The 26858-nt window shown below is 37.4% G+C and overlaps 1 protein-coding gene and 1 long non-coding RNA gene across 3 annotated transcripts in view; one reads left to right on the top strand and one right to left on the bottom strand.

Moving 5' to 3' along the window:
* The window catches only part of dcdc1 (doublecortin domain containing 1), a 366393-nt gene that overhangs the window by 36568 nt on the left and 302967 nt on the right, over window positions 1–26858 (bottom strand). The window contains exons 23-30 of the mRNA XM_062979386.1: window positions 25863–25967; window positions 24339–24438; window positions 19071–19206; window positions 17315–17474; window positions 12075–12233; window positions 8575–8778; window positions 6718–6832; window positions 3010–3180 (exon numbers count right to left, since the gene is read on the bottom strand). Of these exons, the coding sequence (XP_062835456.1) occupies window positions 3010–3180; window positions 6718–6832; window positions 8575–8778; window positions 12075–12233; window positions 17315–17474; window positions 19071–19206; window positions 24339–24438; window positions 25863–25967 (1150 nt within the window). The remainder of the gene's footprint in view (window positions 1–3009; window positions 3181–6717; window positions 6833–8574; window positions 8779–12074; window positions 12234–17314; window positions 17475–19070; window positions 19207–24338; window positions 24439–25862; window positions 25968–26858) is intronic.
* LOC134299024 (uncharacterized) overlaps window positions 1–26858 on the top strand; it is a 49922-nt gene that overhangs the window by 19068 nt on the left and 3996 nt on the right. For both annotated transcript variants that reach the window (XR_010006190.1, XR_010006206.1), the window contains exons 2-4: window positions 20282–20447; window positions 23927–24415; window positions 26170–26404. This is a non-coding gene — a long non-coding RNA (uncharacterized LOC134299024). The remainder of the gene's footprint in view (window positions 1–20281; window positions 20448–23926; window positions 24416–26169; window positions 26405–26858) is intronic.

The following is a 26858-nucleotide window of genomic DNA, read 5'->3' as shown; positions in this document are numbered from 1 at the left end:
AGTATGGCATGTCATTAAGATTGACAATTTCCTAATGCTTTCCATGGATGCTTGAAGAATAATCCCAGGAGGACATTTGATAAGCTTTGGCACTGTTCCACTTATTTTGAAGAGACTTGTAAAGAAGAACTTCCCAATACAGTAGAGTCTCACTTATCCAAGACTTGCTTATCCATGGTTCTGGATTATCCAAGGCATTTTTGTAGTCAATGTTTTCAATATATCATGATATTTTGGTACTAAATTCGTAAATACAGTAATTACAACATAACAATTACTGCGTATTCAACTACTTTTTCTGTCAAATTTGTTGTATAACATGATGTTTTGGTGATTAATTTGTAAAATCATAACCTAATTTGATGTTTAATAGGCTTTTCCATAATCCCTCCTTATTATCCAAGATATTCGCTTATCCAAGGTTTTGCCGGCTCGTTTAGCTTGGATAAGTGAGACTCTACTGTATTTGATTATGGAGATAAAGCATTATGCTGTGGAAAAGGATGCTCAAAGATTTCATTAGTAAAGACTAATGGATTTTAAAAAATCAAACTTGATTTGCACCACAGATCTCAATTCTGTTATCCTTTGGATTTTGCAGTTTTCAAAATTCTACATCCATAGATTCAACCATTCACAGCTTGAATTTTTTTTTAATCTTGAAAACAAATCTTAATTTTGCCCTTTCATAAGGGACACCATTTTACTAAGCTATTGTATATAATGAGTCTTAAGCATCTACAGATTTTGGTACCAACGGGATGTCTTGGAAACAAATAAGGTCCACCGTATTAAGCTGTTGTTGGTTTTGTGTATCTAAGTCATTTTCTGCTTATAGAGACCCTAACACAAATCTATCTTTTCTTGGCAAGATTTGTTCAGAAGATATTTGTGTTTGCCTTTCTGAAGCTGAGAGTATGACTTTCTCAAAGTCATCCAGTGGGTCTTCATGGCTGAATAAAAATTTGGTCTTCACCACTACACCATGCTGGCACTGTTAAATTAGTATTATAAAATATTACAAAACTGATACAAAATGAAAATAGAAATGTCCAACCCCACCTAAAACATGTTATGTATCACTGCTCTTGCAGAAATAAAATGTGTTACAGAAGTGTGTTACACACACAATCCCGCCACAGCAAAAAACAAAACAAAATTGAAATGTATTTAAAACATTGTTGCTGCTTGATGTACAGAAAATACCCGACATTGTGAAGATAAGTATTTTTATTGTGGCACAAATGTTAGCAACAACAAAATGGCATTTGTAGGTTGCAATCAGTATTCACACATACATATACAAACATAGTCAACCCTTGTTCTTGAGTAAGTCTTTGTCACTTTGGACATCCAAATCCTGTAATGTTTGCCCCCCTTTCTTGGAAAAACCATTCCAGTTCTATCAGGCTGTATAGGAACCGCTGGTGAACAGCCACTTTCAGATCTTGTAAGATTCAGGACTTTAACACATTAACATTGAAATTTGACACACATTGTGGTGAATCCGTGACGTCCGGATGGGAAGCATGGAGAACCTGTCACTCCATGCCCCACATTGCCCAATTTATCTTTAGCCCCATCCCATGGGGGGGGGGGTAGCATCCATCACTTGGCTTCCCCCCATTTTTGCAAATGCAACATGAGATGTCTCCTGTGTTGCCACAGCATCTTCCTCTCTCCTTTTGCCACAGAGCCCCACATCAAGTAGATGCACATTGTGTAATGGGCTCCTTGGCAAAAGTGGAGAGGAACTGGCATACGACAGGCAAATTAGCCCATATAATGAGGTTGTCAGATCTCGGCTTGAGTGGGCCTTTCCTAAGACATTTAGGATCTTGTTTTCAAAGCACGGCAGTGCCACATTCATTTCATATTAATGTCATTGTCCTGCTGGAATATGTAGTTCTGTCCCAGTCTGAAACAAGTTCTCCTTTAAAACTTCCTCTTCCATATTTCACTCCATCTATCCTGCTCTCAAACCAGAATAGTTTCCCATGAAACAGCACCCCATAAAGTTATGCTGATACCGTTATGTTTCACCATAGGGAAGGTGTAAGATGCAACACTCCATTTCCCACATTAACATTTTCATAGTTTTAAAGAGAAGGGAAATCAGTAAGGTAACATCTAGCTATTCTTCTGTAGCTGGACATGCTATAGCAGGCATCTGCAGGTCCTTCTGGGTGATAGATGGCTGATTTGTCTAAGTTTCCCTTTCCACAAAGACCCACCAATTTCATAAACTGTGCAGAGGGCATTTTTCCCTTCTTACACATGCTTTATATTAGTTCAGTTTTATGCTTCAGGAATAATATAAACCTTTTTCACTAAGGAGTTTCTACTTATTCAGCTAATTCTCTAGGCAGAGTCACAGCTGGCTCTGCCTTGCGAATTTCCATTTTGTAATAACACCTTGTAGTTAATGGTGCTCCTGGGAATGCTCTTATTTTGGGCTACTTTTTAATAACTTATCCTGCACAACATTATCCCAGTCTTGGATGGGTTGCTCCTTGGTCTCTATGACGTTGTTTGCTTAGGTATATGCTTCAGCAAACTCTGCAGCTTTCCAGGAAAAGGTTTATTTAATATGAGATCATGTGGCATTGGAACTACGTACAGGTAGACTCTATTATGTATGTGGCTTCTGGTTACAGCAAATCTAATTTAGGTTTATTTTTTTCCTTTAACTTTTATGCCATAGTAAAATTATTTTGCACTTTCACAATGTTGAGTATCTTGGGTATAGACAGGGATATGTGTCTGACTGGACTCTTGGTTTAATCATATGTTGCCTCCACATAGGCAATAGGTAATAATAATACCAATTGAGTCCATTTCAGCTCCAGGTTGCAACACAATCCAATGTAGGCAAGTCAAGTAGGGAATGGATATATCTGCAAAGTAGTTACATATGTTACAAAGGAATTGGGATGTACAATATTTGACATCTGTTTCCATTGGGTACAAATGAATAGGTACAAGAAAACAGAAATAACAACTACTTACCAGTTGGTCTATTTTCTCTGTATTCGTCACAGAAAATGTGCAAATGGAAGCATAATTTGCTGCTGTAATTTCTTGATCCAGAACAGTGCTGTAAAAGGCAGTAAAAACCTTTGTAGATTCCATGTAATTCCACTTTTGATTAGCAGCTCCATTTTTGCATCCTTTGTATTTCTACAAAACATAAAACATATTTTGAGATTTTAGCTGATTTCTCTCTCTCTTTCTCTGCTATATTTTTCTTTAAAAAGAAAATAAGCTATTTTCAATTATCCAGGCAAGACATTTTCTTCTATTTGGGGTTGGGGCAGAGTAGAACACTGGAATTTAACAGCATCGTAAATACATTTAGAAGATAAATATTAAGAATATTCACTGGCATCAATTACCACTAAAGAAGAAGCAGGAAATTACAGCAATCGATTATGCTTAGGAATACAAGAATTTCTTTATTCTAGTTTTGTTGAATTCATGTCCCATAAAGCTATGGACATCTTAGATTTTATCTGATAACAATTGTAATGAATTCTGTGTTCAAAACCTTGCAATACTGGATTTATAATGCACTGCATACAATTTTGTTAGATCTAGTAACAAAATTTCTACAACAACAGATTCCACCACCACATAATTATTAAAGATGCTATTTCCTGAAAATATAGAACATAAAGATGATCTCTTAGTATTTTGGGTATATGTGATTGGTTAGTAAACATGTGTGAAAACAGCTGTCAAAATTATTAAGATGTATAAGAGTGAATTATCAAAATGAGGACAAGGTAGCAAAAAGTTCCACTAAGCAGAATTATACATCCCTCCCCACAAACCCATATTTTACTTGCTTCAGGCCCTCCAACTGACCATTAACTGGGGATAGTGGCAGCAAAGCAACAAGGCATTCTCAGTTACCTCCAAGGGCCCTTTGGAGACCCTGCAGAATGACATCAGCCCTGTGCATCCAGCTATAGGAACACTTCTGCCACTCTCCCATTTTCCATTGACTTATAAATGCCCATGCTTGTCAGGGAGGGCAGTGGGAGGGAAAATGTGGATTTTGGGAAACAGTTGGGCTGCTGGGTGAAGTCAGTAGAGAATTCAGATCTCCACAATGATGTTAAAAGGGAGATTTATGCAGACATAAGTTGCACTTGTGCCTTGTAAGTTACAAAGAGGATTTTAGTCAAACTTTCCTATAATCCAGAATACTGTGGTATAAAACAATTAATATGGAAATAAAAAGGCTACAGGTTGTCATAACAAAGGATTGAAAATCAAATGTATGTGTTTTTTGCAGCTTACCCCAAAATATAGGAGAGGTGATATAATCACTATGTAAAAGGCAATATGCCTTAGAAAGATTATAGTGATAAGATTGTGACTGTAAATGTTTTATATTAGACAGTGGAATCAAAAAAGGGCAGGAGAAGGTAATGGTCAGGCACTCTTTTTGGTCCTTAAGGAAGATTGTTAGCCTACGTGGAGGCAATATACGTATGATTAAGCTAAGGGCCCTGTCAGGCACATCCCTGCCAAAACTGATAATCAGGCAGAGAATATTCACAGAACAAGTAAAGAAACCAGCAGAAACTGAAAACAGCATAAAGTTTGAGGGGAGAGGGTCATTCTTTTGGAGCACAGTTCCCAGAATCTGCCAGCCACTGTGGTCAGTTGCAAATGCTCGCTAGGATCCTAGGAGAAGAAGTTGGAATAGAAGAACTAGAGCTGAAATGGCTGAAATAGAGCATCAGAAAAAGAATAAAGATGCTCTGAAATCACAGAAGGCAGAATCAAGGTTTGCTAGAAAGATCATCATCATCATCATCATCATTTAATTACTTATTAATTGCCCTCCATCCAAGATGCTCTAGGCGATTTACAAGATAAAATTGTAAAGGATAAAAACATACATACAAATATTGATAAAATTAACATAGATCAAAAGCTCTAGTAAAGAGCCAGGTCTTGAGTGCAAGGGTAAAAGGCCCTAACTCACGCATGGCTCTGATATAGGGCAGCAAGGCATTCCATAAGGCAGGGGCAGAAATAGAAAAAGCTCTGCGTCTGGTCCTTTCCAAGTGCATTTCTCTAGGACCCGGTATATAAAGTAATGCACGTTGGGATGGTCGTTGCAACCTCCGATGATGGGAGAAGGAGAGACGGTCCCTAAGGTACGATGGGCCCTGGCCGTAAAGAATTTTAATGGTCAGAACTAGCATCTTATATAGACCACGGTAATCAGTTGGAAGCCAATGCAAATGCTGCAGGACTGGTGTTATGTGGCATTTCATGGGTGTTCTTGTGAGTAGCCTGGCTGCCGCATTCTGAACAATACGGAGCTTTCGGGTCGTAGACATTGGAAGGCCAACATACAGGGCGTTGCAATAGTCCAGCCTAGACATGACCATGGGGGATTATGACTCTCTGGATATTATTGGACTGCAACTCCCATTAACCATAAACAATATGATCAGGGATTTTGAGAGGAGAGTTCAGATAACATTCAAAAGCTATACTGAAGTGGACACTTCTTTTTGCAGCAGCATTATTTCATGAAATACAAGATTCCTGAGTTCAGGAATCTGTAACTCTTTAGAAAGCTACAACTGAAAATTAGAAGGACTATTTCAAACTCAAACCCAATCAATCTATGAGTGTTAAATGGGAAGAAATTACAATAAGGTGTTTTGGTTAATGGAATTGGTTTGGGTGAGTTAAGTCACATGTGGCAACTTCTTTAATGACACAGTAATGATACTGTGGGACAAGCCTCTGAAGAAAGCATGATTTTAATAATGAGAATTTTTAATATAAATATGTTGGAATGCAAAGTATATTAATTTGTTGAATATATTAATTTGTTATTGTTTCTAAGCCAAGAAAGGAGTATTCCCTCTGTTTTGGAACCCATGTAGTTTAGGAAGTACTTAAAATAATATAATTAGAGAATCATAGAATAATAATGTTGGAAGAAACCATATGGGCCATCTAGTCCAACTCCCTGCTATGCAGGAAAAGCACAATCAAAGCATCCCTGATAGATGGGATACGTTGCAGTAATGTGCTTTTTTTTTTTTTTTTTTTTTTTTTTGCAGAGAGATGCATTTCTGCATAGGTAAAATGTATTTATGTATACACGAATACTTCCCAAAGAATGATCAGTGATTGGGAAGGACACAGAAATCTTTGTGTTCTCATTTAGTGGGGAAAATACTATAAAATACATTTGTTTTGGTGGGAATGAAGAATGCTAAGGGGCAAATCCCTTGTTTTAAATTAATGTTGTCATTTAGTTCAGCTACACAACATGCATTTTGTTTCTATAATAACTCTGTCTCAGACTTACAGACACATTATGGTGGTATGATGGTTGTGGTAGTAGAAGTTTACCACAAGGGTTGGTAGTAGGAGATAACAAGTATTACGGTAGCTACATTTGCTAAAAGTAATGTAGTGGTGAAAGTAGAACTATTTCACTTATAGTGATTGCATGTGGTGGCAATCATAAGAAGATCCACAATAGCACATTGCAGTAATAATAATAATAATAATAATAATAATAATAATAATAATAATAATAATAATAATAACTTTATTTTTATACCCCGCCCCATCTCCCCGAAGGGACTCGGGGCGGCTTACATGGGGCCAGGCCCGATAAAACAAACAAAACTGTAACAAAGCAATAAAACAATAAAACAGTAGCTGCTTTACCTGAAGGATAACAGGCCAGACTTGCATTTCCTGTGGAATTTTTGAATTCCCATTTAGTATGTTGGGCATTGATACTGCCATCACTAGGGTTGGATCATTCACATGATGGAAGGTCCTAGGAACAGAAAAAACAGAGAGAACAAATGTTTACAGAATTATTCCAAAAGCAAGAAAAAACAGAACTTGCTAGTGAATAGAACAATCAACTCTCAGATTATTCTTGTTACAATAGACTATACTGACAGCTAGTTCTACACAAGGCCAGGTGTGTATAATTCCAGTGCAGTTTGGCGTGAAACTGAGGCTCACGCATTTTCATCCCATAGTAAATGTGAAGGTGAATATGAACTTCAAGAGACATATTGATTTCCCAATATTGTGCACAGTCACAGTAGTAGTAGTAGTAGTAGTAGTATAGTAGCAGCAGCAGCGATAGTAAATAAAAGCATATAATCAGACCTTTGCCTCAAATTTTTGAAGTGAGGAACTTTATTGGCAATAATAGAAAACAGGGCAGGAAAAGGAGGCAGAACTGAAGAAAAAATGAATATGTGTTTACTTCAATCACTTATTGTTAGGTTTTTACAGAAGGGCATGGTGTGGGCATAGGGTACTTTTCCCTGTGGGCCAGAGCATTCCTGTGGGGTCACAATATTGGGTATGAATGGAAGTGACATAATCATTTGTGAAACAATTTTAGTTCTGGGCTGTTTTTTTCCATCTGTAATGGTTTGTAAGCAAGAGGCAAACTGCCACATTTTGTGGCATATTTGGAGGGCATATTTTTAGCCAAAATTGGAGGGGGTGGGCTTTGGGAGTCTCCTGCTGAGTCTCAAGTGACAAAATTAGTCCAGTGGTTTACGCTTTCCCCACCCCTGAAGTAAGATACAGAGAAGAGAGGACATTGGGGGGGGGGGGGGTTCACATAAAATGTAGGGTCTTCTCTAAGCAACATTTCACTATGATTTATAGAGAACTATGATTTGTAGCTTACAACTATAGGCAGCAACAGATTGGGCACCTTGTTTCCAGTACCATTTCCTCCTCCTTCTTAAAAATTCAAGACATAGAATAAAGCTTGGCCAATTAGACCAGGCTTGCTGGCTTCAGAATGGGAACTGACAGAACTTAATACCACAGTGTTTATTAAGGCAGGCTCCAAGCTCAGCTTCAATACCTTCTGAGATCTGTCCTACACTCCTTCATTGTCGTATCTCTTTTAACTTTTAAGCATTAAAACTTTGGGTCTGTTTTTGACATGAGACCAGATAGAATTCTGTTGGGAATTAAGGCAAATATATGCAGCATATTTGATGGGGGCCCACATTGCACATTGGAAGTGGGCTACTCAGGATAAATCAAGTTTGGGGGTAGGACTCCATCCACCCTCTGGTGGCAGGGGTACCATGCAGTGGTCTCCACTAATGTGAATACCGATAGCTGCCATTCCACTTGCCCCCAGCAGTTGAATATTTTCAGTTATCACCAGCTATCAGTGGAATGGACAATCTATGGACCTAGACCCATGGAAAAATCAATTTTCTTCAGCTGTAGTCAACAGAGATGTGGCCATTTTCTTGCCAACAACAATGTCTGAGTGTTACTGTGTCATTAAATAAAGCCTTGAGCTGATACTTTATAATTTTGTCTTATCCCCTTCACTTTGTTTGCATACTTAGAAATATTTTTAGAAAACTTCAGAACTAGCTGTCAATTGAAATGCATAATGTCTGCACTTCAAAAAGATGTGAAATGGAAAACTGACCGTATCTGATAGTTAGTATGTCTGATCTGAGTGCTAACAATACAATGTAATCCTTGTGAAAACCCATTATATTTTAAACAGTGAATTTGCACCTGCGATCTTCTCTCCATATCCAGTGTTGATTGATATTGTCATACTTCTTTTCCATCAAAACCACTTCAGTCCCAGAACGCAGATCAGAATTCTCTACACCCAAAAGAAGATTGGGAAAGTGGGAATTGATAATTTTCCCATTTCTAAATTCAAACTGTTGATGATGGATTTTTCCCAGTTCTTCAGACAGTTTATGTTGATACCTGAAGTAAACAAAAATGCATTTAGCTCTTAATGTTCTGTGGAGGTGATATCACATGATGATAAGAGAAAGATATTCTAAAAACAAGAAATGAAGTGAGCCCAATCTTTGTTTATTTCTGTAACTTGTATGTTTGGTGTCTGAAGTCAAATATATGTCAAAGAAAGTTGTTGAAAAATTGAGTGGGTTGGCAGATGATATTGTGGAAGGAAAGGTTCACTGAAACTATAGAAAGGTCTTGGAATAAAGCACACAGTTGCTTATTGATTCTTGCAAGACAGTTTTTTCGATAGCATGCCGGTCTAAACACCACTTTAATCTAGTCTGTGCTGGGTTTCTCTGTACTTAATGGGAATGGGGGAGGGGGGAGAGAGAGAATCAGATTCCAGGGCAGTAAATGTCTTCAGCCTGGTTTACTTTTTAAATAATCCTGCTAGCTCAGTGTTATAGAGACCAAACAGAGCAAAGAAAGGACATATGATATGTAACAATGAATTGGCCAGGGAATAATGAAGACCCGTCCCTAAAAAATAATTGTTGGTGTTAACTGCCAACTGAATGTGCAATATAGTAGATCTCAAAGTAGATCACTTCTAATAACATTTGCATAATCTCTTTGATGCAATAAAGGAATTTTCATGCAATCTTCCAGCACCCTTTCTCCATATCTTCTATATCTTAAAAACTTCTTTCTTTTCCATACAATGATACTATATTGACAGTATTATTGATTAAAATTTGTGTTGGGTTTTTTTTTTTAGAATATGACAGAACTCTTAAAAGATGAAGATAGTGACAGAACTATTAGGCTACTATGAAACTGGTACATAGAGAAGCCTTAATTTTCTCCTTTGCATATTAAGAGAAAAACATTTGTCTTTTTCAGCCCTTTGTGTGGTTACATACTTTGCGTGATATGAATAGTTTAATAGACATAGTGGGTATTTCTGATAGGTATCAGATTTGACCTTAGAAAAACAAATCTTTACCTCAGCTTCTTCACAGCTGAACAGTCACTCATACTTAAATGGACTAATACGATAACTACACAGCGTACACAACTCTATGGGTTGGTTCATGGTGTGGAGAGCCAGATGATGGGCTTGCCTCAAACATAGAAGTAAAAAATTTGGGGCTAACCTTTAACTAGCTAAAGCAGGAGTGTCCAACCTTTTGGTTTCCCCGGGCCACATTGGAAGAAGAAGCATTGTCTTGAGCTACACATAAACTATTCTATAACACTAACAATATCTAATGATAAAAAGGTCCATTCATAATTTTCATGATATCTGTCACCACAGATAAGCAAACCAAAAACAAATGGTCTTGCATAATAATCCCAATTATGCACCACCCTGTTCAAGGGGTCTTTTAAAATTGTCAAGCAGGTCTTCTGCATTATAATGCAAATTGCAGATAATACTCTGATGTTTATAAACGTAACATACTCTATTCCTTTCCGTTGTCATCTACAAAGTTTGTGCACAAGAACCATGCAATCAAGTTGCAAAAAAACTAAAACAACAAACTGTATAAATATGTGAGGGGAAGTTGTAGGGAGGAGGGAGCAAGCTTGTTTTCTGGTGCCCTGGAGACAGAGAAGCGGAGCAATGGCTTCAAACTTCAGCAAAGGAGTTTCCACCTGAACATTAGGAAGAACTTTCTCACTGTGAGAGTTGTTCAGCAGTGTGGTGGAGGCACCTTCTTTTTTTTAAAAAAATGTTATTTGATACATCCCAACAATTAACTATTTTTTTGCCATACATGACTTATTTCAGTATACATTATTCCAAAAGTAACTATTCCTTAAATGACTTTTTAAACGATTCTTGGAAATGTATCACCCACCACCACCACTCTCCCCCCCATACCCCCCGCCCCCTTGGAATAGCAATTCAAAATATTATCATTGCATCATTTTAACCGTGTGAGGTATTTCCCGTTATGTGTGCTAATTGGAGGGGGGTTCTGTACCATTTAGAGATTATTTTCCTTTGAGTTTCTTTTATCCTTATATGTTTAATTTTATGAATATTATCAATTGAAGACCTGATTAATTTCTCAGTAAAGTTTTTTTTTCCTGTTTCCAGTTCTCTATAAGAGTTGTTTTTGTGTTATAAGTTAAGGTGGTTAGTTCATCATCCAATAGCCCAGTCATTCCTTTATCTATTTCTATTTTCCTTTTAATTATTCTATCCAGTGGGGTTTCAGCTGCTTCTCTTCTTTTCATGTCCTGAGCTTTGCTGGATAGGCCTAACCATGCTATCCAGTTCCCTTGACCACAATTGTCTTTTATTTTATCCCACTTTATTATTTCTCCATTGGGATCCATGAAGTCCCCTATCCTTTTGATACTGTTTTCCTTCAGTGCCCTAATTATATTCCAGAATGTCTTGTCCTTATTTTCCAATGTGTCCAATTCTGGGCAACATAATTTAAGGTGTTTTCTGCTGCCCTGGAAACTAGGACGCGGTACAATGGCTTCCAACTACAGGAAAGGAGATTCCACCTGAACATTAGGAAGAATTTCCTAATTGTGAGAGCTGTTCAGCAGTGGAACTCTCTGCCCCAGAGTGTAGTCTTCTTTGGAGGCTTTTAAACAGACACTGGATGGTTGGGCTGTTGTATGTTTTCCAGGCTGTATGGCCATGTTCTAGGAGTATTCTCTCCTGACGTTTCGCCCACATCTATGACAGGCATTCTCAGAGGTTGTGAGATAGACACTGGATGGCTATCTGCCAGGGGTGCTTTGAATGCAAGGTTCCTGCTTCTTGACAGGGGGATAGACTAGCTGGCCCACGAAGTCTCTTCCAACACTATGATTCTAATGTTTGAAATAAGTTTACGAATTTATGTTGTGCAGCATTCATAATCGTCCTGGGCTGCATTTGGTTCATGGATTGCAGACTGGACAAGCCTAAACTAGAGAATATTTAATCTGACATCTCAGCATTTTTTGGCATCCATATGTTACAATGTATCACATATTACCGTGAGAGTCATGTATGGTCATATTACTTGCATTCAACTGGCAGAGCATAATTACTGAATGCATTTAACATAAGACATAGCCATTATCAAGAATATTTAGTTGCTTTTTTATTGTATTCCATTTATTTCCACCATTCATATGACACAAGTGAATATTTGATAACTTAGTGGATTTTCCTTTTTTAAAACCTTGCCCCATTTTAACACAATTAAAATGTGTTCACCTGTTAACAATTGGTAGCAACAACTTCCATTAAAAAATAGAGGCAAAAGTAGCTGGAAAAGCTCACTGTGCATACATCTGACCTGTATTTTTTATATAACTCTGCATCTTCAAAGAACTCTTCATCTTTTTCCTTGTGAAAGCTGCAGTTCTCATCAAAATCATAGGAAATTTGCTGCCAGGTGTATTTCACAGCTTTATAACATGCATCTACTTTAATATGGGATTTTGCATGTGAATTCCTGAAAAGATATAAAAAGTCAATAAAAAATTTAGAATACTGGTGCTCATTACTACTTTAAATGCTACATGAAGATTTGGATTGATAATTAAAATTAAGCTTCAGAAAGAAATTAACAGCTAAAACAGTTGCAGTTTTTATGCTTGCATCAAGGGGAGTTTAGAGCTGCATCAATATCAGAATTGCAACACTGCATATAGCAAGTTTCTTAATTCCATAGAAGATAATGTCAGCTAAACCCTGGGTGTGTTGTACTCCAACTGATTTGGACAATAGTTTTATCAGTTATCAGTCAAACTTCAAAGTGAGTAAGAGGCAGTGTACTCTAATTCTACATTCTATAGTTTTATTAAGAAAGCATTATTACTTTCATAATTTAGAAAGAGGAAAAAGGAAGGAGTAATATCAAAAATCAGAGGATGATGGGAAAGAAAAGAGAAACAACTTCCATGCCTGACTCATTTCAGCTATAAAGATCTGTAAAATACAATCCGCCTCATCAGATGCATAAAGACATATTTCCAGAATGATTATACGTATTCTATGAGTGTACAGTATGGAAAATGGGTATTATAAACAGTAGGTTTGCATGCTGGTGAAATGCAAAAATGTATCTGAAATAAGCATCATCCCTATACGTTTCTAATCTGAACACTACAGAGCTATACATATCTTATAGGAAACATGAGAAGCAGAATTCTCAGAAATAATGATATAAAATAGATCTCTCAACATCAATAGCCAAAATACACTAAGCTTGTTAAGCATTATCAGTCTTCTTGGAAGAAACAAGGATTCTGCCATTTTATCGAAGTAGCTGTCCTAAGAATAGCCAGAGACTAAACAGCACTCCAGTACTCTATATGTAATATACCTGGGATAATAAGATAAAAGGGATGATTCTTGTAACATACAGTTACAGCTTTCATAGCATACATACCATTTTTAGATGCCAAATAATAAACCATAAAAAGGTATAATTTTTCAGCTACTTTAAAAAATATTCCAGTTTCTCTTACAGGATCCCACCTCCACCCCGCTTGTCCTCAGCTTTCATCACTTGCTGAAAATTAAATTGAAAAGTCATTTGTTCTCAACTGCCTAGCAGACTCAGGCAAAATCAAATTGTTTCAGTCCCTCCTATGTTAATAACTTTTGCCATCTTGATCACATTATGATCACATGGCTCAGTTTTCATCTGTGAGATGTTGGATGAGGCCTATGCAAAATACATTACTAACCCCTGTTCAGAATGTGTTTGGTTAACTGCCGCTGGGGAAAAAGAAATGGTTCAAGGTTAGTGGCTCCCAGAATTAATTGCATAATTATAGTAAGGCGAGTATAATTTTGCATTCACATTCGATGCTTCAAAGTTATAATAGCAGTTAAAAATACCACCAAAGTATTCCCCATCTGGCCAATAAGAAGTACTTTTGGGAATATTCAACAAGCCACAGCAGTGGTATTTCCTTGTAAACTATCTCAGTAAATCATCTTCATTAGGTATGTGTCTGAATGAATGATTTACTGCCAGCCACCCATCATACATAACAGCTTACTAGAATATACTACATTTCCCTAGCACTTGTTTAGGGTTCTTATGCTCTTCTTCTCATTTATTCTTTTGGGATAATGAGGAAAGGGAAGTGATTTAAGAAAACACTCTTTGTGCTGTTTATTTGGGTACTTTCTTTGTTTTGGGAAACCTGGAAGTTTCAGGTCAACTGGAGGGAGGAGGATCACTAAGAGGGAATGTTTAAATACCTCAGTAGAATACAAATTTCAGCATGCTTCGTGGAAGCCATTACATTTCACTTGTGATAAAAGCCATTAAGTTGTAGTGCAACATTGTGTCCATATTTATTAGACCATCATGATCAGCATAGATAGCCAATGTAGTGCAGTGGTTTGAGAATTTGACTTTAAATCTGAAGACCAAGGTTTGAATCAACATTCAGCTATGGAAACCCACTGGGTGACCTTGGGCAAATCATATTAGCTCAATCTCAGAGGAAGGCAATGGCAAACCTGCTCTGGTAAACTCCTGCCAAGAACATCCTGTAATAGGTTCACTTTAGGGTTGCCATAAGTCCAAAAAGCTTTAAGAGAATGTGTAATGGTCATATCCAGCTGATAGTGCCAAAAATGACATGGTGCATGTGGAATTATTGCACGTGAGCAGTGATGTTCACTGATTAACACGTGAACGCATATTGTGCACTGCTGTTTTACTATGTGATGGTGATCATGCCAATGTGCATTCATTGTGATACATTACTACTCAGTGCAAGGCCTTCACAGTGTAAGTGTAATTCCAGTGAGAGATATTTATGTAACACTGAAGTAATGTCACCTTTCAGCCTGAGTCCTACATTAAATGCATTGAAGTCTTACTGTATTGCTGAAAATACTTGGTTAATTTTAATGATTGTAAGAGAATGGGAAATGTAGAGAACTTGTAACTTCTTCTGCATTATAAATATATATCATTACAAAACTAACAAAGATTTTGTAAAAATAATAATAAATGTAAGTGAGGGACTTACAAAATGTAACAATGGGTGTATAAAATAATATTAAACAACATGACAAATATAACCAGATAGACATATTTGTATCAGAACAAATGACCTGTATTTATAAATGACCAGTTAAACCGGCCTTGTAAAGCAATCACTAAAAGTAAACCAAGCTTTCTGAAATGGTTCATTTTTCTCCCACCTTTTGACTCAGCCATTTTGGCAGTTTTCCAGAATTATGAAACCCAGTATTTCAGTTTAAAAGAAGTACTGGCATTCACTTGCAAGCAAAATTCTTGTTGAAGTCAGCAGGTTCCAATACATTTCATGTTGTTGAGATTGTTTTTGCTTGTTGTAGCCAAAACAAAAGTGAACAAAAAGGAGGAAAAGATCCAGTAAAACATCCCTATGGCTGGCTAACAATGAAACAAAAGTCAGAGAAGTAGACTTAAATTTTAATTTAAAAACAATAATATCTATCAACAAAATTAAGTTTGTGTCTGTTGTCAAACACATCAAAAGAATATGACAGAACTGATTTTTATCAAATTTAGAGGGTATTTTTAGGATGGTTTCATTTAAAATATATCCTATATTGTCTACACAAAATTCACTTGGGAGAGGCACTAGGTTTACCCATTTGGATTAGATTTTCACCACATTTGGAGATTATGTTTTGAAAGGATATGATTTAAAATGTAGCATATGTCATATATATTGAATTGGCTCAAGGTAGGGAATTCAATTTTTTTCAACCATGTTGATTTGATAATAATTGAAAGATTTAAAAAATATATATCTTTTAAACTTTTGCTGTAAGTATTTAAGTAAAATTAAGTACTTACCACAATGAAGAATTATAGCACTTTACTGCTTTAACTATCATGGCTCCATCTTATATAAGCCTGGAATTTGTACTTATTTACCTTATTTCTACCCCGCCTTTCTCCACCCCAAAGGGGACTCAAGGCAGCTTCAAAAATCACCCAAGGTAAATCTACTAACTATGAAATTAATGCAGTTTGATAATACTTTAACTGCCATGGCCTGATGCTGTGTAATCATGGAAGTTGTAGTTTTACAGCTTTAGCCTTCTTGGCCCAAAAGTGTTAATGCATCTCCAAATTATAATTCCTGGAATTCCATAGCATTGAGCCAAAAAGTGATATTAAACTGTATTAAGTATATAGTGCAAATGCACTCCTAGAATTTTCTGCAAGAGCATTAATCCTGTAGTTCAGAGCAACGGAGAAGCCAATTCAAAATTAGTCACTAAACTACAAAACCTAGGATTCTGTAAATTTGAGCAACAGAAGTTAATGTGAAATGCTATGTTCAGTGTGGATTAATTCAAAGTTTCTCTTTGGTTGTCTATTTTATTGCATCTTGTGTAAATAGCTGGATGTATTTTTACCAAATCTAGAGAAGATGTTTGTGATGGTCTGTCTTAACATATGGGCTACATAGCAAACATGGAGGGAAGCAGAGGGCCTGGTTATTATTTTTCCCCTTCATACAGAGCATTGTGTTTGTTAGCTGATTTGGAGTCTCAGGTAACCATCCAGGAACAGTGTAAGGAAGGAGAAATCTGGAAAAATCCCCACTTTGTCTAGTTCTTACAGCAGGGAGGCTCTGTACTCTGGTTCCTTCTGTGAATACAGAAATCTTTCCCATCACAGAAAGGCAAATCTGGGTCCATTTCAAAATATTTGCATGCCACCTACTCTGTATAATCTCACAGTAAGGAATAAGATAACTTTACTGGTGTTTATTGTGATGTGATTTCATATCACCTCCAACTTATGAAGGCCCTATTTCAGAGTTGTCTTGGCAAGAATATTTAGAGATTTGCCATTGTCATCCTCTAAGGCCAAGAGATTTTGACTTATCCAACACTGAAAGGTTGCTATAGCTGAGCCAGAATTTGAAGCCTAGTTACTTCCTTGCTGACTTGGGAAACAAAATCTGGTCTGTCTAAATTGAGTTCATTTGAAGGTCACACTGTGAATGAGCAAAAATGAGAGTATTCTTGAAATTGTGCTGAAATAATAAGCCCACTCCTTATATCTGCAGTACAATCATTAGATCTGAAACCATATTCTTGCAATCATTTTCTACAGTTTTTATATTCAAGAGGATTGTGCATAGTATGTGTGTGTATACACACACACACACACACACACTTCACCACTGGTGAGTCATTCATGCTCCCAATATCACTCTGTAGTATCAACCATATAGAATAGCAATAACAACTAGTCTATAATTTCTAAATGACTGCTTCCAGTATCAGTATGTTTTCAACCTTTCAGAAAACAACACTGCCACCTATTGCATAGATGACTAAATGCAGGTTGTTTTTACATTAGCTATTTCAAACATATACCATTACCCTCATTTCCAGCTGTAGTCCTCTTCCATTAAGGCTGTGATCCCGGCCATGAAAGCCTTCGAAAACACATTGAACATCTCTATGGGGAGAAATTGTTCTGATAGCCAAAATATTTACCACATTTATGTATACATACCAAAATTGTTGAGATTATCATTTTGGATTACTTACAGACACTTCTCTGTGTTGTCCTCTCTTCTCTCTGTCTTTTCTTCAATTGGTTTTTCATCTGGCTCTTCAACGACTTCTTTCGTTTCAACCTCCATTCTAGCTGCTTCCACAGAAAGCTTAGCTCCAATAGCAATGTCATTCTTGATTTCTAAAACTAAATCTGAAGAAAATTGTTCAAGGAAGTTTGCCCTCACAGAAGCTGCAGAAAAAATTGCTTACTTATCACCACCAATATGCTATAAGATGGCATCTATCCTTCATGATTATATGCCCCTGCAGATGGAGTTCCAGTACAGTCTGCAGCTGAAAGCAACTAAAACAACAACTAAAACCAGGGATTTATGTGGCAAGGACCCATATATATCAATTCTATGTATCCCCTTTTGGTATTAGGATGGAAACAACAGCTCTGATTCCTAAAACTATTCCATATCTAGCAAGTTAAGGCAAAATTAATTTGCTCTTAGTCTGTTCTTTGACATTGACCTACACATCACCCGACACACACAATTCCCAAGTCACCAAGTTAACTGTAAGAAATGTACCTTTGTGTTTATCCCAGCTTTAGGGGGCTACTGATATTATGGAATATGAGCTGGTATCCTGTAGGTGAGCTATGATGGTGTAGATTGGACTGATTTTTTGTTTCTTGCAGAAACTGGAATTCTTTGACTGTGTAATGACCTAAATCTATCCTTACTTCCACTTTTTCTCAGCTGTAACTCTTCAATGATTTCCTGGTCACTGGAGAACAGAGGGAACTGCAGACAAGCATCCATCTATCTTCATATAGCTGGATACGGATCAATGACATGATCCACAGAGACCTCTGTAAGATTCCCAGAGATCCTTGTGGATGACCATCACTAGGAATCCAGCTATACGAAGGTAGTTGGATGAGAAACTATCATAAGCCATAGTTATATATTTTGGATCTAAAATGTATTTATTTTCATATATATATATAGATCACTTCAGCTATTACTATTTTATTTTATTATATTATTTTGTGAATATTGCAACAATAAAATTCTTGTTGTGACTGCGCCTTCGGGGATTATGGTTGATGGTGATGGAATTCGAAGAGGAAGAAAAAACCCTCGTGATGAGGGTTCACTGGAGGAGTTGCGCAGGAAGCGACTTAGAGAGCTATATGGGGGATCTTCTGACTATTGGTTTGTCTTTCGGAATTTCTGCTGCCTCCTGACCTGACCTTGGATTCTTCTGACGATGGCTATTCATCATCCCTTTGAGGCTTTCGGCTTATCTGCACCGTGGAAGCAGCTTTATTGCTTTGCTAGTTTGTTTATTTTCCAGCAATTAACTCTATTTGTTTTCCAAAGCTGAATTGAAGCGTTATTTAGTCTTTTATTGATTGCCAGCATGGGAAATTAGCGTGACTCGTTTTTGAGTTATTATTGTCCAATCTACTCTCGAAACACTGAAAAGTGAAGTGTTTCAAGGATATTTCCTGTGTTTATGTTATTTTCTGGCTTATCTTCGGAATAAACTCTGTTTTGTATGTTAACTGGCGTCTGACTCTTGACAATTCTCATGTAAAAGTGCATCTCACTGGTACACTCCAGCCAAAGATATGCACTTCTGAGTTTTACTGGAACTGGAAAGAACCTATCTTTTGCTCATATTGTGCTCAGAGGGAACAGTGAGATCTTTGCATTCTTATTCATATTACACAAATTACTATTCACATATGCTATTTTTTTAAGTACTGTACCAGAGAAAATAACCTACTCACTTTTTGTGTTCCGCATGACACAATAGGCACGAATCGCTGTTATGTCAGATACCAAGTTACTAAGTTGGAGACGTTTCTTCTTCTGGGCCATAGTCCACTCCGGATCAATCCATTGTTCTCCACATGAAACATAAATCTGTTACAAAAATGATAATTTGTTTTACCTTCATGTGGGAATTCTATTTATTTATGCATTTATTTATACATATATTTAATTATATATTATATAATGTGTTTGTTATACTTACTGCCTTCCTCTTGATATGGAACCCAAAGTGGTTTACAGTAAGATTAAAAGAAGATACATCTTTTAGAAGGATTACTTTAAAGGTTTTCAATAAACCTTTAAAGTACATTATCATATTAAAATTCCACTAACTTCAAACAGTTTTAAGCCTGTTTAAAAACATAACAATACAGCTAAAGATATAGCACATAGGCATTCTCTTAAAAGATCTTCTGTACAACCAATCACCAACTAGCTCTAAATAAAAACAGTTTTACCTGCCAAAGAAAGAAGAGCAGAGCAGTGGAATACTGATTGTTTAATCAATTAAAATCTATACAAAAATGTGCAGTGCTACACACATCCATGTGTTTGATCAAACAGTCGTCCAAACAGCTATGTTCTCTATTGTGATCAAAATAAAATTTCCATACTTGAGAAATGTTTTGGATTTGTTTGATTTTATTTTGTTTTATCTTATTTTATTTTATGCTATTACGAAGAACATGACATGGCAGCATAAAATAATTAACCTTTCAACAGAACAAAGCAGAAATTTACCAGGAACTGCAGATTACTTCGTCCAAAAGAAATGTTTTCTGGGTTTAAATGAAATCTTTGGATCTTATGTTTACAGAATGAGAAAATAACAGTCAGTTTACCATTCAACCAAAATATCTCTCCAGATGTCATTTACTTTAGATATCTCATAAATAAACACTTTAGATTTTCACATCTTTTGCTCTAAAATGCACTTTTTAAACCAATTTTGACCCAATTGAATATTTTGAATGAGGCAGACAGTACAAATATTTTCACACAAACAGAGCAACCTTCAGATTATTTGTTTGTTTGTTTGTTTGTTTGTTTGTTTATTTTGAAAATTGTGCACTTCATTCATTTGGCATGGCATTTGGTGTGAAATTAATTTTAGGGACTATAAGTGCTACCTATGAAATAAAAATGTTTCCTTCAAACTGTTTAGATCAACCTGGGCTCTTTAGTGGAAAAGCTTGCCAGAAGGTGTCAGCCCTCAAGCTGTGTCACCCTTTCGTGAGAGTGAAGATCTCGAGATTGGCCCAAAGGTCACCAAACTTTCCCTATCTGCATGATATTCGGGGGCCTTCCAGATTTCCATCATACACCCAAAGGTATGGCACTGGTGCTAACTAGAATGAATTCGTTCCTACAAATCAGCCACCGATAAATGACCAAAGTCTGCATAGTCCCTTTCTCTCACCAGGCTGACCAAAATGGCTACTGAGAAACAGCAAATTCCCCAAATTAGACAGATGGATCCCATCATGGCAAAGAAGCTCTAGCCTGCAGTGAGTGGTGTGTGGACCAGATATGTAATAACCAAGGCCATACTCAAGGACTTTTCTAACCTTTCCGATTATTCTCTCACAAGCAACATTGATCAAACGGACACCCCCTCCCCAGACCTGGGAAACTCTGGGTAAAGCTCCTTGGTATTTATAAATGTCAGATCCTTACACCTCCTTCTAAGTAGGGACTCAATTACTAAAATCATAGCAAAGTAAAATAAAAATTAACACAGAGGCAACTGGCTTTGCTTTCAATTGGCTGTGCTTCATTTGAGCTCACATTCTGAGCAAAATGTGGCATTCTTCCCTCCTCCACCCCCTCCACGCTTTCCCTCCTCCTTCATGCTCCTCCTCCACCTCCCTTGCTCCCAAAAGCCTGTTTTCCTCACCTCCCTCACCACACAGATCCTTTCCCCCTCGCTTTCCTTGCTTCCAAAACCCTATTTCCCTCCCACCACTCAGGGAGTGCTTTGATTGTGCTTTTCCTGCATGGCAGAAGAGGGTTGAACTGGCTGGCCCCTGGGGTTGCTCCTATGGCTAACATTATTATTACAAAGACTGGATGGTCATCTGTTGGGGGTGCTTTAATTGTGCTTTTGCTGCATGGCAGAAAGGGGTTGTACTGGCTGACCCCAGGTTTGCTCAGGTCCAGGTCCAGGCTATTTGGCCGACTGCAACCCCTTGTACGAACCTGGCTGGGCCCTAAGATCTTAAGGAGAGGCCCTTATTTCAGTCCCAGCTTCATCTCAAGCTCAGTTGGTGGGAACAAGAGAGCGGGGCTTTTCGGTGGCTGCCCCATGACTCTGAAACTCCCTGCCCCGGGAAGTGATGGCCCCCTCCCGGCTGTCCTTCCTGTGGCAGGCTAAAACCTTTTTATTCAAACAGGCATTTTAAGAAAAGGTGTTTCAGATCTAGTCCAGGGTGCTCTGATTTTTAACTTTGAATATGTTTGATGGATTTAAACTGAATTTTAAATACTGTTTATGTTTAATTCTGCTTTAATGTTTGTATGTTTGTATATTTTTATGCTTTTATGTCAAGCCGCGTAGAGTCCCCTTTGGGGGAGATAAAGTGGGGTATAAAAATATAATAATAATAGCTCCTATCATCATCATCATCATCATCATCATCATCATCATCATCATCATCATCATGGCTGGATGGCCATCTGTTTGGGATGCTTTGATTGTGCTTTGCCTGCTTGGCAGAAGGGGTTGGACAGGATGGTTCCTGGGGTCTTCCAGTGAAATACTGTTAAGTTTATGTTGGTCAAAAGGTTTTATCATGCCTAACATATATGCATTTAATATAATATAATATAATATAATATAATATAATATAATATAATATAATATAATATAAATAGACATTTCTTGGGACTCTACAAAACACTTTTGCTTCAAAAAGGGTTCAGCGGCTGAAAAAGTTTGAGGACCCCTGAGTTAAAACAATGGATTGAAATATATAAGCCAGAGTTAGAATCCCACTTCTACCCTGGAATAATTAAAGCAAGCAAAATAAGTAAAAGTTGAGGTTGCTGTGAGTAAAAATTGACTTTTGTACAAGTCAGCAAACCTTCACTTGAATTAAGATAGATTATATTTGGATTAAAAGAAACAGAATGGAACAAAATAGATGAGGTTCTTTAGTGCAGCACTTCCAAGGAAATTACAGAAAAAGAGTGAATAGAAAACTTTAAATACTCTCAGTTTTTGAAAGATTTACATTAAATAAGAATTACGAAATCTGGAGCACAACGAAACATAAACAGGAATGTGTAGAATAAAAAATACGAGCATTTCCTACATGTTTAGCACAATCAATCATTCAGTAAAGTGACTAGTTCTTTCGCCTCAAGGGTGAAGTAAATGTTACTAGCTGAAAATTCATCTGGTCATTTAAAAAGTTGCTTAAATACTTCATTTCTCTTCATCCCCGAAGGAGAAGCTGGAATGGAATGCTGTTGTCTTGTGCTCTGAGCAAAATCATGAAATCAAACTAAATCTATAGAAATTTTAACATTCTGTTTCAGATGCCAGACCTTATTTCTAAATTCTGCTTCTCTGCTGTAGGAGTTAATGCTACGTAGCTTCTTTGAGTTCAGTATGCATATTCCAAGATGCTACCAAAGTTGAACTTAGATGCTTTTCCTATGATACAACAGGATACAAGTGCAGCAGCATTTTTCAGTAATATGATAATGGGACCAACCTTTACAAATATCTATTTAATCTTTGTGTCTGGATATAGAAAAAGTCTTGTTTTGAAATGCTGCTGAAGATAGCCTTAATTATTCACTACTGAAGTGCTTGCCAACATGACAGTCTTCTTTTACTTCTTTCAAAAAAGAAAATAGAGATTGCTTTCTGTAGAAATAAATTACTCCCACTGATTCATGTGAAAGACACAAAATTGAAAATCTAGGAGTGAAGTACTATAAAACAGTTATGGAAAAAACACCGACCACTATAATAAACAGTAGAGCATCTAGACCGAATCTATGCTGACCAGTACTGTGGGCCTGATCTAGCATGTTGTACACTGGATTGGACCTGAGTATGAGCCACACCATCATCCCCATAGCCACTGCTACAGCGGGAGGAAGTCCCTCCCTCCCTGGTGGCACCAAGCATTGATTGACTTAATCCTTCTTGTCCCCCTTCAATAGATATTAGTGTGTCACGCTGGTCTCTGGCCATGGCATGGGTCCAACCTGTCCACTGTCACATGTCAGCTGGGGCAATGGGGCACCAAGGAAGGGGAATCTCCCTCCTCTTCCCTTTCCCTTCCCAAATTGCCCAATCGCCCTGGCCAATGTCACTGTGCATAGTGCAGGACAGGTGGCACCCATGTCATGGCTGGAGACTGACATCACATATCACCAGGCTGCCCAAGTCCAAGACATTGCAATTGCAGACATGGAGAGCATGGGGGGGGGGAATCCCATATCCCCAGTCCTATATCCCCAGTCCCCAACTCTAGGAAACATGGGATGGCAGCAGGAACAGTTGCAGCCAGTCCCATTTCAGAACCTTCCCACAGACCCAAAGTCAGGAGGTAGGACAAATTATGGGCCAAAATTTCTACTTTCCTCCATCTTTGAGTAATGCGGGGCAAGCCCCAGGCAACGTTTTGCCACTACAGGTCTGATCTGGTTTTACATCAAACTAAGTGGTCAATGTAGAAATGGGGAGCCAGCCATCAATATATTGTCCTAAAGAGGTAGCAGTAATATTATCACTGCTAAACATATTGATTGGCGCAAGAAGATAACAGCACTTATTTACTTCTTTTTTATACAGTGCCACCATCAGTTTGGATGCTTTGGATGAATAGCTATGGAATAATGCTATAACAGAGTTGACACTGGGGTTGTATGGAGGGAATCTTCAAAGTTTCACATCTGCAACAAAATTGGATCACTGTAGTTTGTTGGGAGCTGGCAGGAGAAGTGTCTTCCCTTCCTCTGAGCTATTAGCATTAATACTGGGCTGCTGGTGACACACTCTCTGGGAAACAGGAATGACCAAGCAATGGAAGCTCAGGAATGAGTATACAGAGTCAAATGAAAACAAGCCAGCATAACACATCTCAGCACACAGCTCAGTGCAAAGGTTTGGAATGACACAGGCTATTGTTCACCAATATGTGTTCATTTCATAGGAAATTCTTCATAAGACTCACACTTTGAATTTCTTTTTCATTTTTTCTTACCAACTGATCTTTTTCCAAATCTTTCAAAAGGAAGATTTCCGTCCCATTTCCAGTGAAAAGTCTTCTAGCAGCAAAAGGTAATTTCAGTGCCGCAGTGCACCTTATGAACAAAGGAAAACATGCATGTGTGGCTTGATTTGCACTACATCTTCAACACTTGAAGGAACAGAAATGGCTTATTGCAAACCGGGCAAATGTACTGTTTCTTAGGAAAACCAATTAACCCAACACCATTATAACCCCAAATGGACGTTGCCTTGTTCATGTCTTAAGAGCTATAAGCCCAGGCATCTCAGGAGAGCTGTTATTAAGTTTAAGTGAAAATAGTTCCAGGTTTGGGAAACAACTAATCTGATCCACAGGGAGCAATTTAAAGGCTAGTGATCCCTCAACTGTACAGATCAGTGAGAGACAATCTTTGTAGAAGAACAAAGTCAGTGCTTTTCAGAGAGCCTTTCTTCTTCCTGGGTTCAAATCAAAGCTGTTTTATTTGGGAGTTTTGTATTACATTTATACTTATTTTGGATTCTTGCCTTTGAAGCTACAATGATACATTTGAGAGTATTTTAAGATAAAATTTTTCATATATTCTGCATTGGTATTATTATTCTATTATGAATTATTTGTCCTGTTTTAGCCAAGAAGAGGGAAACACACTGGACTCTTGGTATTCGCTAGAGCTTGATTCCAGTACCTCCCTGCTTCCCTGCCAAAATTCATGAATGCTCAAGTTCAATTACATACATTAACATAGTAAAATGATGTCCCTTTTATACAATAGCAAAATCAAGGGTTTTTTTTCATTTTTCCCCTTTTGGGATATTTTTAATCCCAAATGGATATAGATATCCAGGATACAGAATGTGTGGGTACAAAGGACAGGTGGTACTTACTTTCTTATTTATTGTATTTGTTTAAGGTATATCCCACCTATCTCCTTGTACAGGATTCAGGATGACACAAAATGTATAAAATAATAATAATAATAATAATAATAATAATAATAATAATAATAATAATAATAACTTTATTTTTGTACCCTGCCTCCATCTCCCCGAAGGGAATCGGGGTAGCTTACATATGGCACAAGGTGCCTAAACAAGGCATAAAATAAACATACAGTAAAATACAAAATAAAACCAATAGCATATTTAAAAAGCAATTTAAAACTTAGAACAGTGACCAAAAACCTATGGTGACAGCTGTTGTAACACTTGGTCAACTGTAAACAAGAACAAGGAAATGGAATAGTGCAAGTTGTAGCTAAGAAACAAGGGCATGGGATGAAAGTGCAGTGCTGTACCATTAATTGCGGACCACTGGGGCTAGACATTCTCAAAGGCTTGTCTAAATATCCAAGTCTTTGCTTAAAATAAAACAAAACATAAAAAATAGTATTAGTAGATAAAACAGAATCCCCTAGTTTGTATAATAACAAATAATACCCAGCCATCCAAACTGTAACACATTAAAGGTGAAAGGTCCAAACTGGATAATAACAGATTGCAATGTGGAATGCCTTACCGTTCCAAAAAGTGCAGAAATTCTACTCTGTATATTTCCTTTTCTGAATTTTCACTAGTCTTCGGTAGTGTCCTTCTTTTCTGTTTCTTTTCTGGGCCTGCTTTTCTACATCAAATTAATTCAACATATCAAGAATGAAAAAAATAGCACTTTCTAAATAATTTTGAAATATACAGTACAATGTTCCCCCACTACTTTGTGGTTTGCTTTTCGCGGACTCGCTGTTTCGCGGGGAAACGGGGGTATATTTAAACATTATTTTAATTGTTATGTGGTCTTTCTCTCCCTTGCAACCCTTCCCTACCAGTGCCTGCTGGGCCCTTGTCCAGGCCCCGTCATGTTGCTTTGGCTGCTTCCCTGCAGCCAGGGAAGAAAAAATGCTGCTCCAGCCGGATGAGTGAGCAAGGGAGGGTGAGTGAGAGAGTGAAGGCCAGCGGCAGCAGCAAAAGCCTGGAAGAGGCAGCCAGGTCCGGCTTCTGCCTCCACTCCCTCTTCCAAGTCCTCCACGTTCCCCGTGTGCCCCGGCTGGAGCGCAACAGAAGGTGTGTATTTCTTTTTATTCCTAAGGAAACAAAAATGAGGTGGGTTTTTTGGGAGGGGGAGAGAAGTTTTAAAAAGCCTTTTCTGGCTACTTTTAGAGTTTGAAAAGGGGAGAAAGAAAAGAGGTGGGAAAGGGCAGGAGAAAAGAGGCCGAAGTTGTTTTTAGGGGGGCTTTGCTTGCATTTCTTCTTTGGGCAAATGCATGCCCCAAAGCTTGTAATATTTATAAAGATGTTCCCCCTACAAATACGTTAATATAAGAATTTTCCTCTCATATGTTTGCAGGTCTTTGCAAATCCTATATACATATAGATATTTAGAGATTTCCATGTACCTATATATCTGTACCTATATGTATATATTAATTTTATATATGAATTTTACCCTCACATGTTTGCAAGTATCTGCAAGTTCTATATATAATTATCTATAGATAGATAAATGTCTAGACAGATA

Source organism: Anolis carolinensis, chromosome 1 (genome assembly GCF_035594765.1).
Source record: "Anolis carolinensis isolate JA03-04 chromosome 1, rAnoCar3.1.pri, whole genome shotgun sequence".
NCBI classification, from domain to species: Eukaryota; Metazoa; Chordata; class Lepidosauria; order Squamata; family Dactyloidae; genus Anolis; species Anolis carolinensis.
The sequence above is the reverse complement of the archived record's forward strand: the minus strand, read 5'-3'. Positions and strand labels throughout refer to the sequence as shown.